General features: G+C 61.1%; 2 protein-coding genes across 3 annotated transcripts in view; one reads left to right on the top strand and one right to left on the bottom strand.

Annotated features, from left to right (window-relative positions):
- The window catches only part of LOC115607718 (scavenger receptor cysteine-rich type 1 protein M130-like), a 35,105-nt gene extending 30,540 nt beyond the window's left edge, over positions 1 to 4,565 (top strand). Inside the window, exons 4-13 of the mRNA XM_030485327.1 lie at positions 16 to 176; positions 931 to 1,233; positions 1,310 to 1,624; positions 1,971 to 2,279; positions 2,356 to 3,123; positions 3,201 to 3,338; positions 3,439 to 3,522; positions 3,658 to 3,741; positions 3,968 to 4,078; positions 4,229 to 4,565. Of these exons, the coding sequence (XP_030341187.1) occupies positions 16 to 176; positions 931 to 1,233; positions 1,310 to 1,624; positions 1,971 to 2,279; positions 2,356 to 3,123; positions 3,201 to 3,338; positions 3,439 to 3,522; positions 3,658 to 3,741; positions 3,968 to 4,078; positions 4,229 to 4,335 (2,380 nt within the window). The 3' untranslated portion in view covers positions 4,336 to 4,565. The remainder of the gene's footprint in view (positions 1 to 15; positions 177 to 930; positions 1,234 to 1,309; positions 1,625 to 1,970; positions 2,280 to 2,355; positions 3,124 to 3,200; positions 3,339 to 3,438; positions 3,523 to 3,657; positions 3,742 to 3,967; positions 4,079 to 4,228) is intronic.
- A 118-nt stretch (positions 4,566 to 4,683) lies between these two features.
- The window catches only part of LOC115606942 (NACHT, LRR and PYD domains-containing protein 3-like), a 9,522-nt gene continuing 2,073 nt past the window's right edge, over positions 4,684 to 12,132 (bottom strand). Inside the window, exons 2-8 of one of the 2 annotated variants that reach the window (XM_030483597.1) lie at positions 10,457 to 10,752; positions 7,994 to 9,683; positions 7,172 to 7,300; positions 6,439 to 6,609; positions 5,883 to 6,056; positions 5,645 to 5,806; positions 4,684 to 5,171 (exon numbers count right to left, since the gene is read on the bottom strand). In XM_030483597.1, coding sequence (XP_030339457.1) covers positions 4,973 to 5,171; positions 5,645 to 5,806; positions 5,883 to 6,056; positions 6,439 to 6,609; positions 7,172 to 7,300; positions 7,994 to 9,683; positions 10,457 to 10,739 — 2,808 coding nt within the window. In that variant the 5' untranslated portion in view covers positions 10,740 to 10,752 and the 3' untranslated portion in view covers positions 4,684 to 4,972. The remainder of the gene's footprint in view (positions 5,172 to 5,644; positions 5,807 to 5,882; positions 6,057 to 6,438; positions 6,610 to 7,171; positions 7,301 to 7,993; positions 9,684 to 10,456; positions 10,753 to 12,132) is intronic. The other variant, XM_030483599.1, reaches the window with a different exon arrangement.

The following is a 12,132-nucleotide window of genomic DNA, read 5'->3' as shown; positions in this document are numbered from 1 at the left end:
CGGCTCGGCCACCAGAGCCTACATCGGCAGCAGCCGCTTGGGCCAGAATGACAGCCTCGTCAGCCTGGTGCTGGTGAACTGCCGCGGCGACGAGGAAGTGCTTTGGGACTGCGAGGTGAGGGGCTGGGGACCCTACAGCGGCATCCATGACTTCGACACTGGTGTCGTCTGCCAAGGTAGGAGCTGAGTGCTGGTAATAGCACATCATAGAATCCCAGAGTGGTTCATGTTGGAAGGGACCTTAAAGCTCCTCCAGTTCCAACCCCTGCCACGGGCAGGGACACCTTCCACTAGAGCAGGTTGCTCCAAGCCCCTGTGTCCAACCTGGCCTTGAACACTGCCAGGGATGGGGCAGCCACAGCTTCTCTGGGCATCCTGTGCCAGCGCCTCAGCGCCCTCACAGGGAAGAACTTTTTCCTTATATCTAACCTGAACTTGCCCTGTTTCAGTTTGAACCCATCACCCCTTGTCCTATTGCTGCAGTCCCTGATGAAGGTCCCTCTCCAGCATCCATGTAGCCCCCTTCAGACACTGGAAGGTGCTCTGAGGTCTCCACGCAGCTTCTCTTCTCCAGGCTGAACAGCCCCAATGTTCTCAGCCTGTTTCTGTACGGGAGCCGCTCCAGCCCCTGAGCATCCTCATGGCCTTCTCTGGTCTTGCTCCTGCAGCTCTATGCCCTGCTGTTGGGGACAGCAGAACTGCACACAGTGCTGCAAGTGGGGCCTGACAAGAGCAGAGCAGAGGGGGAGAATCCCTTCCCTTGTCCTGCTGCTCACGCTCTGGGGGTGCAGCCCAGCACATGGTGGGGTTCTGGGCTCAAGCACACACTGAAGCTGGGTCATGGGCAGCTCCTCCTCACCCAACACCCCAAGTCCTTCTGCTCAGGGCTGCTGTGACCCCTCACCACTGCCCCGCTGCCTCCCTCCGCAGGGTTCACCCGGCTGGTTGGCGGCGATGGCACCTGCAGCGGGCGGCTGGAGGTGCGGCAGCGCCGAGCCTGGGTCGGTGTCTGTGAGGACGCCGTGGACATGAACGCTGCCCAGGTCATCTGCCGGGAGCTGGGCTGTGGCACGGTGCTGGCTGTGCACGGGACCGGGCTGTTCGAGGCAGGAGCGGAGCCTCAATGGGACGTGGGGTTCGAGTGCACCGGCACCGAGCATCTCCTCAGCGCCTGCAGCCGGCGGGCAGCACGCAGCCGGGGCTGCACCAGCCACGCCAGCATCATCTGCTCCTGTAAGCGCTTGGAACACCGGGGGCGTTGGGGATCCCCTCGCACCATTGTCACCCCCCAACGCCCTTTCTGCCACAGCCTACACCGGGTTCCGGCTGGTGAACCACAGCTCGCGCTGCGCCGGGCGCGTGGAGGTGATGGCAGGGGGGACGTGGGGGTCCCTCTGTGCCACCGGCTGGGACCTGCCCAATGCCCATGTCCTCTGTCACCACCTCGGCTGCGGCCCCGCCACCACCGTGCTCCCGGGAGGCTCCTTCGGCAGCGGGAATGGGACCCTGTGGGTGGATGCCTTTGATTGCAGTGGGAGCGAGCAGCACCCCAGTGAGTGCCCCGTGGCGGTGCTGGGGGAGCCAGCGTGCCCCCCCGGCCACGCTGCTGCGGTCAGCTGCTCAGGTGTGTATGGAAGCCATGGGAAGAGCATTAAGGGGCTGTGGGGACACCCTCAAAATGGGGAATGGAGGATGCAGGGTCATTTGGGGTGAGGGGAGGGCTGAGCTGGGGCCCAGCATCCCCCCAGGACCCTGCATGGGTGCTGCAGCCCCATGGCACCACCAGTCCTTTATCATAGGATCACAAAGTGCTTTGGTTTGAAGGGACCTTAAAGCTCCTCCAGCTCCAACCCCAGCCACAGGCAGGGACACCTCCCACTAGAGCAGGTTGCTCCAAGCCCCCGTGTCCAACGTGGCCTCGAACACTGCCAGGGATGGGGCAGCCACAGCTTCTCTGGTCAATCTTGCAGGCGCTGCTGAGCCGCTGCGGCTGGTGGAGGGGCAGAGCCGGTGCGACGGGCGGCTGGAGGTCACCACGAGCCCTGGCACCTGGGCCGGTGTGTCCACGGGGCTGTGGGACAGCCGTGTGGCCACCGTGGTGTGCCGGGAGCTGGGCTGTGGTGAGCTGGAGGGGGTCTACACAGTGCCGGGCTCCAGCGCCATGCGGCTGCAGGAGGTGCAGTGTGCCGGCACCGAGGACAACCTGTCCCAATGCAACGTCTCAGCGATGGCCGTTGTTCCAACCAGCATTCCCGAGGCGTTGGCTGTTGTGTGCTCCGGTGAGTGGCCCGGGAAGGCCCGGGGGTGCCGGCACCCCAAACAGCAGCCCCATTGCATCCCCTCCGTGTCCCACAGGCAGCCGGCGGCTGAGGCTGGCGGGTGGCCCCGGGCGCTGCGCCGGCCGCGTGGAGCTCTACCTCAATGGCACTTGGAGCACCGTGTGCCAGGACACATGGGACATCGTGGACGCCACCGTCGTGTGCCGGCAGCTGGGCTGTGGGACAGCGCTGGATGCGCCCGGCTCCGCTCGCTTCGGCCCCGGCGTGGCAGCACCATGGCCGGGTGCCGGTGGCTGCGCCGGCTCCGAGCTGTCCCTTTGGGATTGCCCGGCCCCGGGGCAGCGCGGCTGCCGGCGCGGCGGCGGGGCCGGCGCCGTGTGCTCAGGTCAGTGCCGTGCCCCCCCGATTGGGACCGGGGACACAGACATGCAGAGCCGTGCTGTGACCCCCCCATTGTCCCCTGCAGCGCAGCTCTCCCTGCGGCTGGCTGGCGGCAGCGGCCGCTGCAGCGGGCACTTGGAGCTCTTGTACAACGGGACGTGGGGCCGCGTGTGCGCCGCCGGCACCAGCCCGGCCACGGCCGCCGCCGCCTGCCGGCAGCTGGGCTGCGGGGACGGGGGGAGCCTGGGGGCTGTCCCTGCCCCGCGCCCGGCCCCCGCCTGGCTGGCCTGGGTGCGCTGCGAGGACGGGGCGCGCTCGCTGTGGCGCTGCCCCTCGGCTCCCTGGCACCTACAGGAGTGTGGCCCCGGTGGGGATGCCCATGTGGTTTGCATTGAGGCCGGCGATGATGTGACGGCCACCCCGTCCCCAGGGAGCCTGTGCCTGGATGGTGACACATGCACAGGTAGCTCTGCTGTTGACCCCTGTGCCGGGCTGGACGGGGTCCGTCTCCTCACGCTACCTGGTCCTGTGTCCCCGCAGATGTCCCCAGTGCCGCCACCCCGGTGGCAGCCACCGTGCCGGTGCCAACGGTCCTGTGCGTGGTGCTGGGGGTGCTGCTGTGCCTGGCGCTGGGTGTCCTGGCTGTGCAGATGTACCGTGCCCGGGCTGGGCGAGAAGGTGTGTCCCGGGGCTCCCCACCATGGGGTGGCTCAGAGGATGGGCAAGGCCTGACCGCGGTGCTGCCCATGGCCCCTGGTGAGCGCTGATGTTATTCCAGGCCCTGGCAAAGCCGTGGATGCTGTCTATGAGGAGCTGGACTACACCGTGATGCCCGTGTACCAGAAGGTGCCCAGCCGCCCAGGTCGGTGCAGGTGTCCCCATCCTGGGGTTGCTCTGCCCCATGGCCCCACCACAGCACCGGGTCGTGGTGGTGTGGCTCTGGCTCATCCCATGGTGCGTTGATGTTCCCTGTCCCACTGTGTCCTCTCCCCTCCAGGCTCCCCAACGGAGGGGTCAGAGACGAAGCTGCCCTATTACACTGCAGAGGATGTGGAGGAGAGTGACCCCAAGGCAGCCCCAGGTAGGGACATGGGGACAGGAGCTCAGTGGGGGCCCTCCTGGCGCTGGGGAGCGAAGGGAACACGGGGTCCCCTTGTCTGGATGAGCCCAGCTCAGCTGTGGCTCTGGCTGAGCAGCCCCAGTGCCACCAGGACAGAGGCACTGGGCACGGCCAGAGAGGGGTGACACAGCCAGACCCCTGCCACGGCCTCTGGGTCATCTCCATCCACTCCCCATCCCTGCCCCAGATCCCCCTGCCCTGCCCGAGGACGGACCCCCCGATGGCTACGATGATGCTGAGGCCGTGCCAGAGGAGTCCCCCAGTGCTGGAGACACCCCCGAAGGGGGGGCACATGCAGGTAAGTGTCCCTGTCCCCTGGAGAGCCACCTCGGGGGGTTCTTGGCTATGGTGGCCGGGGGCAGCAGCAGCAAATCCATGGGGGATGCAGCAAGACCCCAGATGGGTCTTAGCAGCTCCCACTAAGGCACCGGCCTCTGCTGTCCCCAAGGTGGGAGCTGTCCCCCGCCAGGAGACACAGGGGACCCCCCGGAGCTGCCCCCAGGGGACACAGGCTACGATGATGCTGATGTTGGCACCTTGGGCACACTGCTGTGAGGATGCTCTGGCCACACCACACGAGGCCCTGAGGAAATGAGTGCGGGTGGTGGGGCTCGGTCCCCAAGAAGGGGTGGCCCTGGCCACAGAGGTCACCTCTCCCTGCCCAGGACCACAGCACAGCAGCTCCGGTGTCCCTCTGCCAGCAGCGCTGCAGGGATTTGGGTTTAGTTTCACTGTGAATGTCTATGTTTTTCTCTATTAAACCCCCAAATCTGGCTGGAGACTCACTTCCAGCCTGGCACCTCGCTCCTGGGGACATCCTTGGGGATGTGGGGCAGGAGCTGGACCCACAGACAGGTCCCTGTGCATGGTGGCGACAGGGGAAAGCAGAGGGTGATTCCTGGGGCTGGTCCCATCGCCTTTATTTGGCATCAGCCAACAGCAACATATCTATTGCCACCAATAGATGGGGATTGATATAGATCTCTATAGATCTATTGCCCATACATGGGGAAATGGGAGAGGGAAGGATTTGGACTGGTTCTGCCTGGATTCCAGCAGATGCAGGATGCGGGCAGGACCTCCTCCCCTGTACCCCCATGCATGGGGCAGGCTCAAACCCAGGGAGGGTTCCCCCACGTCAGCAGCACCAAGCACAGGGCTGGGAACGGCTCCAGTTGCACCAAGGACTCTCCTAGAGGAGGGGACCTCTCCTGAGGGAGGGGGGCACCCTCCTGCCCGGCAGCACCCCGCGGTGGAAGGGCAGCCGGGCCATGGCCCCCGTCTGCGGCGTGTCCTGCTCCAGGAGGTACCCGACCTTCAGGCCGGGCTTCAGTGCCCGGAGTGCAGCCAGCTCCTGCAGCACGTCCTCGGGCAACCCGGCCGTGCTCAGCCTTTAATAGAGGAGGGAAAGAAGAGCTGTGGGATCACCCTCTGCCTGGTGGGGTGCTCAGGGAGACCTCAGAGCAGCTCCAGTGCCTAAAGGGGCTACAGCAAACCTGGAGAGAGGCTTTGGACAAGGGCCTGTAGGGACAGGAAAAGGGGAATGGCTTTAACCTGCCAGAGGGGAGATTGAGGTGAGCTCTGAGGCAGAAGCTCTTCCCTGTGAGGGTGCTGAGGTGCTGGCACAGGGTGCCCAGAGAAGCTGTGGCTACCCCATCCCTGGCAGTGTTCAAGGCCAGGTTGGACACAGGGGCTTGGAGCAACCTGCTCTAGTGGAAGGTGTCCCTGCCCGTGGCAGGGGGTTGGATGAGTTTTAAGGTCCCTTTGAACCCAAACCATTCCATGGTTCCATCCCCCTCCCTGTCCCGCAGCACTGACCCTGCGCTGCTGGCATAGGATGGAAGGGGGACACCCAGCTCCTCACCCCAGGGCGCGCAGCGGGCAGGCAGGGTGCCGGAGCTGCCGGCAGAGCTGCAGGATACCATCAGCTCCCAGCTCGTTGTCGCTCAGGTCCAGGCAGATGAGGTGAGGGGTCCCCACAGCCAGCGCTCGGCAGCAGGCGCCCGTCAGCCGGCAGCTCCCCAGCCTGCGGGATGCAGGAAACAGGGATGTGGGGTTGTTCCGGCTGAGCTGCTCCGGTTGAGAAGGGGGGAGCCTCTTACCGCAGCGTCTGCAGCCGGCAGCAATGGTGCTGGAGCCCCTCGCACAGCAGCTGCACACCAGCGTCCCGCAGCCCCTCGCTGAATGACAAATCCAGCTCCTCCAGGCAGGGGCTGGTGCTCAGCGCAGCGGCCAGGTCCTTGCAGCAGGCACTGGTCAGACGGGAATATCGCAACCTGCCGGGAAACACCCTCAGAGCCAGCCCAAGGGGCCCCAGTGCCACCCCACCATAGTGATGGTCCCCAACCCGGTGCCACTGCCCTGGGAGAGTGGGACAGAGGGATGATGCCCAGAGGAACCCTTTTGTGTACCATCCCAGTGCTCCCCTGCACCCTGTGGGTTTGGCCGCCTCGGAGATGCCTGTGGGATGCTGCGGCGATGCTCAGGGATGCCCATGGGATGCTGGGGGTATGGCCAGGGATGCTGGGAGGTGCCAGGTGGGTCCTGGGGATGCCCATGGGGTGCCAGGGGGTTGCTCAGGGTTGCCTGGGAATGCCGAGGAGATGCTAAGGGTACCAGGGGTATGCTCAGGGACACCCGGGCTGCCGGGGCTCTTACCGCAGGACGCGCAGGCAGCAGCCGGGCTGCCGCAGCCCCTGGCAGAGCAGGCGCACGCCGCCGTCCCCCAGCGCGGTGTCCCCCAGCTCCAGCCGCGCCAGGCTGCGGTGTCGGGCCAGCAGCGCCGCCAGCGCCGCGCAGCAGCTCTCCGGCAGCCGGCACCACTGCAGCCTGCGGGACAGCACAGAGAACAGAGGGGCTCAGCACAGCCCCCCACCAGCCACCGGCCAATCAGCATGGGGGGAACACACCAACCCACTCCACCAGCCAATCACCATCAAGGGACCTTGCCCACCTGCCGCATGGCAAACCAGCTTCAAAGGAACACACCAACCCACCTCACCAGCCAATTAGCATGGAGGGACCCCAACCTCCCACACAACCCCCAGCCAATCAGCCTCATGGGACCATAGCAGGGAGGGAGAGAGTGAGCCTCATGGGCCAATCAGCATGGAGGGAACACATTCACCCTTAGGACAGCCAATTAGCATGAGGGACCTCACCCCCTCCTTGTGGGGCCAATCAGATTGGAGGGACCCCACCCTCTCACTCCCCAGCTAATCAGCATGGAGGGATCACCCCGCCCATGGCCAATGAAGGCCTGGCCTCACCCCCCTGTCCTGGCCCCACACAGCTCTATCTTTTCCATCTGGAGCAGCACCCATCCTCTCCCCTCCAGCACCCACCTGCCCCGTGCTGGCAGCACCACCATGGCCACAGCTCCGTCTCTTACCGGAGCACCCGCAGGTCACTGACCGGGTGCCGCAGGGCCTGGCAGAGCACGTCGATGGGGGAACGCAGCTGCTCGTGCTGCTGCTCAGCGAGGGGACTGGGATGTCCTCCAGCATCCGAGGGACCAGAGCTGCAGGGGACAGAGCCATGGGGCATGGGTGGCCTTCACCAGGAGCTCCTGGCTTTAGCACAGGCACAGCGGTGCTTGCTGCCAGCTCATGGGAGGTCTCAGGAGGGACCTCCATGGTTTTGGAGGTGCAAAGGATCATGACTAGAGCTCGTGGTGCACTTAATTTCATCACCAGGGATCTACCCTTTGCATGCAAGGAGGGGGATTTGAAGCCAGACCAGCCCCTGGGCACAGATGGTTTTGTTCAGGCCGGGGAAGTTGAGCCAAGATGCTCCATCTCTATCGTTCCCACCACATGCAGCCAAGGGAGGAGCCGGTGTGATCCTTGTTCTCCCATGATTCTCTCCAAGAGTAAGTAAAATCCTCTGCTGAGGAACTAAACCCCAGGGAAAGAACGGTGGTGGATGCACCATCCCGGGGGACATTCCAGGCCAGGCTGGATATGGTTCTGGACAAGGTGGTCTAGGTGAAGTTGTCCCTGCTTACTGCAGGGGGGTTGGACTAGATGAGCTTTGAAGGTCCCTTCCAGCCCAAGCTATTCTATGAAAGAACAAGCTTTGGTGGGAGGAACTAAACCCCAAGGAAAGGACAAGGTGGTGTTTGGGTGGAAGGAGCTCAAATGCCTTTCAAACCATCCTTTGGGGTGGAAAAGGAGGAATCTCTGTGATTTTGGGTCTTTAGAGCAGTACTCACCGAGGCCCTGACGCCGCCACCTCCTCCCCAGGGTGCTGCTGGTGGAAGGAGCATCCCCGGAGGGTGACAGAGCAGAGCCCAGGCCACTGCCTGATGCAGAAGGAAAGAGCCATCTGGTCGTACAGGCTCAGCTTCATGTCCTGCAGGTCCATGTCAGTGACACCACCCAATGCTCTTTGTGTGAAGCTTTTCTCATTCATCTCAAACAAAAAGTGGAACGTGTCCAACTGGGAAACCTTCATCCCTTGGCCGGGCTGACAGATGCCTTTGTGCCTCCCCTGAAGCCACTTCAGCAGGTCTTCCTTGGCTCGTGGGGAAGTTCTGCACCCGATGATGTTGTCCATGTACTCGATGGATTCCTGGCTCACCAAACCAAACAGGAACCTCACTGTTAGGTTCAAATCCTCCCTGGACTCGCTATAGCTTTCTAATAACACATTTATGTCCTGTGTGATAGCCCCCGAGCCACCAACCATCTCCCCATCATCCTCCAGAACGTAAAACATTGCTGCAAAGAACTCCTGGAGGTGCAGGTGGGTGAAGCTGTAGATGTTCCCATGGTCCACACCTTTCCTTGGGATCTTCTCATGGAGGAAGAGGGGCAGAAGGTCTGGCTGGTCCAAGGCACAGTCCTTGATTTCCTTCTCCTCAAAGAGGACCTTGTGCTTCCAGATGCCATCAGCAGCCAAGGAGCAAAGCTTGAGTAGGAACCGCTGGAGGCCCTGTGGGTTGTCCCTGCCTCTGCGCTTCACTAACCAGGAGAGGTAACACACACCCATCCACGTGGTGGCTTTAGAGCACTCCATGAGGTTTCTTTCCTGGTGAAGCTCTTGTTTCAGGATGGTGCAGACGGTCCAGCTCATGATGGGGATGACACACAAGCTGTAGAGGATCTCGTTGGCTCTGGCAAACCCAAAGGCCACGTCCGCTTTGTGGTCATTCCCAAAGTATCTGTGGAAATATTCCTCCCTCATGGCTCCGGAAAATCCCACTATTTCCATGTAACTCTCCCCCTCCAGGCACTGCCCCAGGCTCTGAAGAGCTGTCGGCCTCGTGGTGATGAGCAAAGAGGAGTCTGGGAGAAGAGTCTTCTTCATCAAGCTCATCAGGGTGGTTTCCAGCGGCTTCACTGCCCTGGGGTCAGAGCTCAGCTCATCTTCAGGCTGAACCAAGGCAAAACCCAGGGCCTCAAAGCCATCAAGAATGAACAGGATCTTCTTCTGGTCCTCCAGGATCTTCCCAACCGGCACTCTCCTGTGAGGGCAGCACTTGGAAACCAGGTCTGCCACGCTCGCCTCCTTGGGAAGGGCGATGTCTTTGCAGTCTATGCAGAAGATGTAGTCAAACTGTGTGTAGATGGTCCCTTCCACCCACTCCACCATCACCTTCCTCACCGTCATCGTCTTCCCCATCCCTGGGGCTCCCACCAGCACCACGACCTGTGGCATGTGCCCATCTTCATCGGGGTTAAACAGTGTCTGTGTGGTGACAGTGACGTTGGCGGGCCCATTGCTGGTGTCAGCGCATCCACGGGTGATGTCCACAGCTTCATGCTTGCTCCGAGGCTTCCTGGCGATGGTCAGAGTGGTGTAGTGGCTCCTGATGGACAGGTTCTCCCCAGGACACGAGTTCACTTCTTTGTACCGGAGGAACCCCTGGATAACATGTTCCTTGTATTTCTGCTTGTGCTCTGTGCCAGCGAGGAGCAGAATCAGTCCCAAGCATGACCAGATGCCCAAGGAGCTCCTAACCATCCCAACCATGCTCCTGGCACACCAGTGGGATGGTTGTTTCAAAGCTCAGGGCTTTGCTAAGTCTGGCAGAGGCAATAAGAACATTGTCTGCCAGAATTTAAGGCTTCTAGCCATTTGGGGGTCATTCTCCCCATCATCCTGATCCTTCAACCCCTGTTCTAAGCACCCTCCAATCCTCATCCACCCTGGGAGCAAACGCAATTGCCTGGGGCCACCTACAGCCTCTGTCCCCCTCTGCTTGTGCCCCTGGGGACAAAGGCACTGTCCCTGTGCTCCTGGAGATGCCTCCAGCTCCAAAGGGTTACCAGGCTCACTCAAAGGGAAAAAGACAAAGAAAAGCAGGATAACAGCTTCCAGTGCCTAAAGGGGCTCCAGGAAACCTGGAGAGGGGCTTTGGACAAGGGCCTGTAGGGACAGGACAAGGGGAATGGCTTTAACCTGCCAGAGGGGAGATTGAGATGAGCTCTGAGGCAGAAGCTCTTCCCTGTGAGGGTGCTGAGGCGCTGGCACAGGGTGCCCAGAGAAGCTGTGGCTGCCCCATCCCTGGCAGTGTTCAAGGCCAGGTTGGACACAGGGGCTTGGAGCAACCTGCTCTAGTGGAAGGTGTCCCTGCCCGTGGCAGGGGGTTGGAGCTGGAGGAGCTTTAAGGCCCCTTCCAACCCAAACCATTTCATGGCTCTATGGCTGAAGATGAACACTGGTTTCTTACCTTTCACCATCTCATCCAGCAGCTCCTCAGCGAGGTCTCTCAGGTTCATCTCTTTGAACACCCCAATTGCTACGTCCATTGCAGTGTCCTTGCTGTAGTTCTCTCCCATGCAGCTGAGCAATGCACATGGGTGGGCAGCTGTTGCCAGTGTATCCTTGGGGATGTTCCATCCTCCTTCCACGTGAACCTCCGATAACTTTGTCTTGAACTCCTGGAAGTCTTTAAGGGTGAGACCCTGCAGCGCTCGCAAGAGGACGGGTAACGCCGGCTCCTCCTTTGCCATCACCGGGTGTCACCTGAACACAGCACCGGGCACAGGAAAAGCAGAACACCCAAAACTCATCCTGGGGTCTGTAACCAGGAGGGGACTTGGGGCAGGGTTCCCCGGTCCATGGGGATACCCTGGTGGGGAGGATTATGGGGCTGTGCTGAAGGTGCTGCCTGAAATCCCCATAAGGTCTCCTTCTCAACGCAGCCCCATATCCAGCTTGGAACTGGAGGAGCTTTAAGGTCCCTTCCAACCCAAACCATTTCATGATTCTATAACCCATCCTGTGGCAGAGGCAGGGAGTGGGGAACTGGGACTGTGGGGATTTTGCAGCTGAGGCTGCAGCTTTCATCCAGGTGTAAGGGAAAGAAAATGCTTCAGGGCTTGTGTTTAGCAAAGTTCCCTTGAGGAACGCTGGGAAAGGATGTTTTAAGGCACGTTGGAAGTTGAAGGAGGAGTTAAAATGCACTTCTTATTGGCAGCATCTTGGCAGCCGCTTGCAGATGGTGCTGCTCTGTGGCAATCGGCTGCATGTGGGAACAACTGTTCCTCTCTGGAAGCACAGGGCACAGCGTGTTCCTTCCCCAGGATGCTGCTGCCATGCAGCCCCACCAGCAGCAGGGCTTGCAGGGGGCTCCCCAGGGCCAGGCCTGTATCATCCCTGCTCTAACCCATCCTGGGGTACCTGTGAGCTCAGAGGGAGGAGGAGAACACCACCAGTTCTCCCCTCTCCATTTGAGCATGGAGAAGCTGCTTTCACCTTGCCGTGTCCCTGTCTGAGCTGCTGCTTGCTGCCCCTGTGCTGTGTTAGGGGAATGTGACCCACTTGCTGCAGGGGACCCATCGTGTGCTCAGTACCAGGGGATTTCTGGGTGCTGCCTGGCTCTGTTGCTGCTTTCGCACTGCCCCTTCTCTCTGCAGTGGGCAGGGAGAAGTCATTGGTTTTACAGCTCATTTCCTCTGTTTCGCTTTTGTCTACACCAGTAAAAATGCTTCTAAAACTCAGAATCTGCGGCATAGAAGGTAAATTCCATGAGCCTGAGGCTGTGAGTGCATCATGTGGGGCTATCCGCTAAAGCAGAGGTAGCACATATGAACATAGGAAAACACAGCCAGACCCCCCCAGCTTCAGCACATCCAGGCTCTGGGCACTGGAGCTGCCAATTTCCACTTCCCCATCTTCCTGCTGTGTTGAGGGGAGGTGCAGAGGCCAAGAGTGTTTCTGCCTGATGCAGAAATGGCAAAAGGGGTTTATGAGTCCTGGGAGCAGCAATTTGGAGGTTTCTCCTGTGTTAAATACCAGATTTACACAAGCTTTGCAGAAATAAGCCCCTCTCTGCTGCTCTCAGCAGGTTTGGAGGGTGTTAGGAAGGAGAAGCAGCCACTGAATGGTCTTGGCTGTGCCTGG

Source organism: Strigops habroptila, chromosome 4 (assembly GCF_004027225.2).
Source record: "Strigops habroptila isolate Jane chromosome 4, bStrHab1.2.pri, whole genome shotgun sequence".
NCBI classification, from domain to species: Eukaryota; Metazoa; Chordata; class Aves; order Psittaciformes; family Psittacidae; genus Strigops; species Strigops habroptila.
Note: the sequence above shows the minus strand (reverse complement) of the source record. Positions and strands in the feature narration are given on the sequence as shown.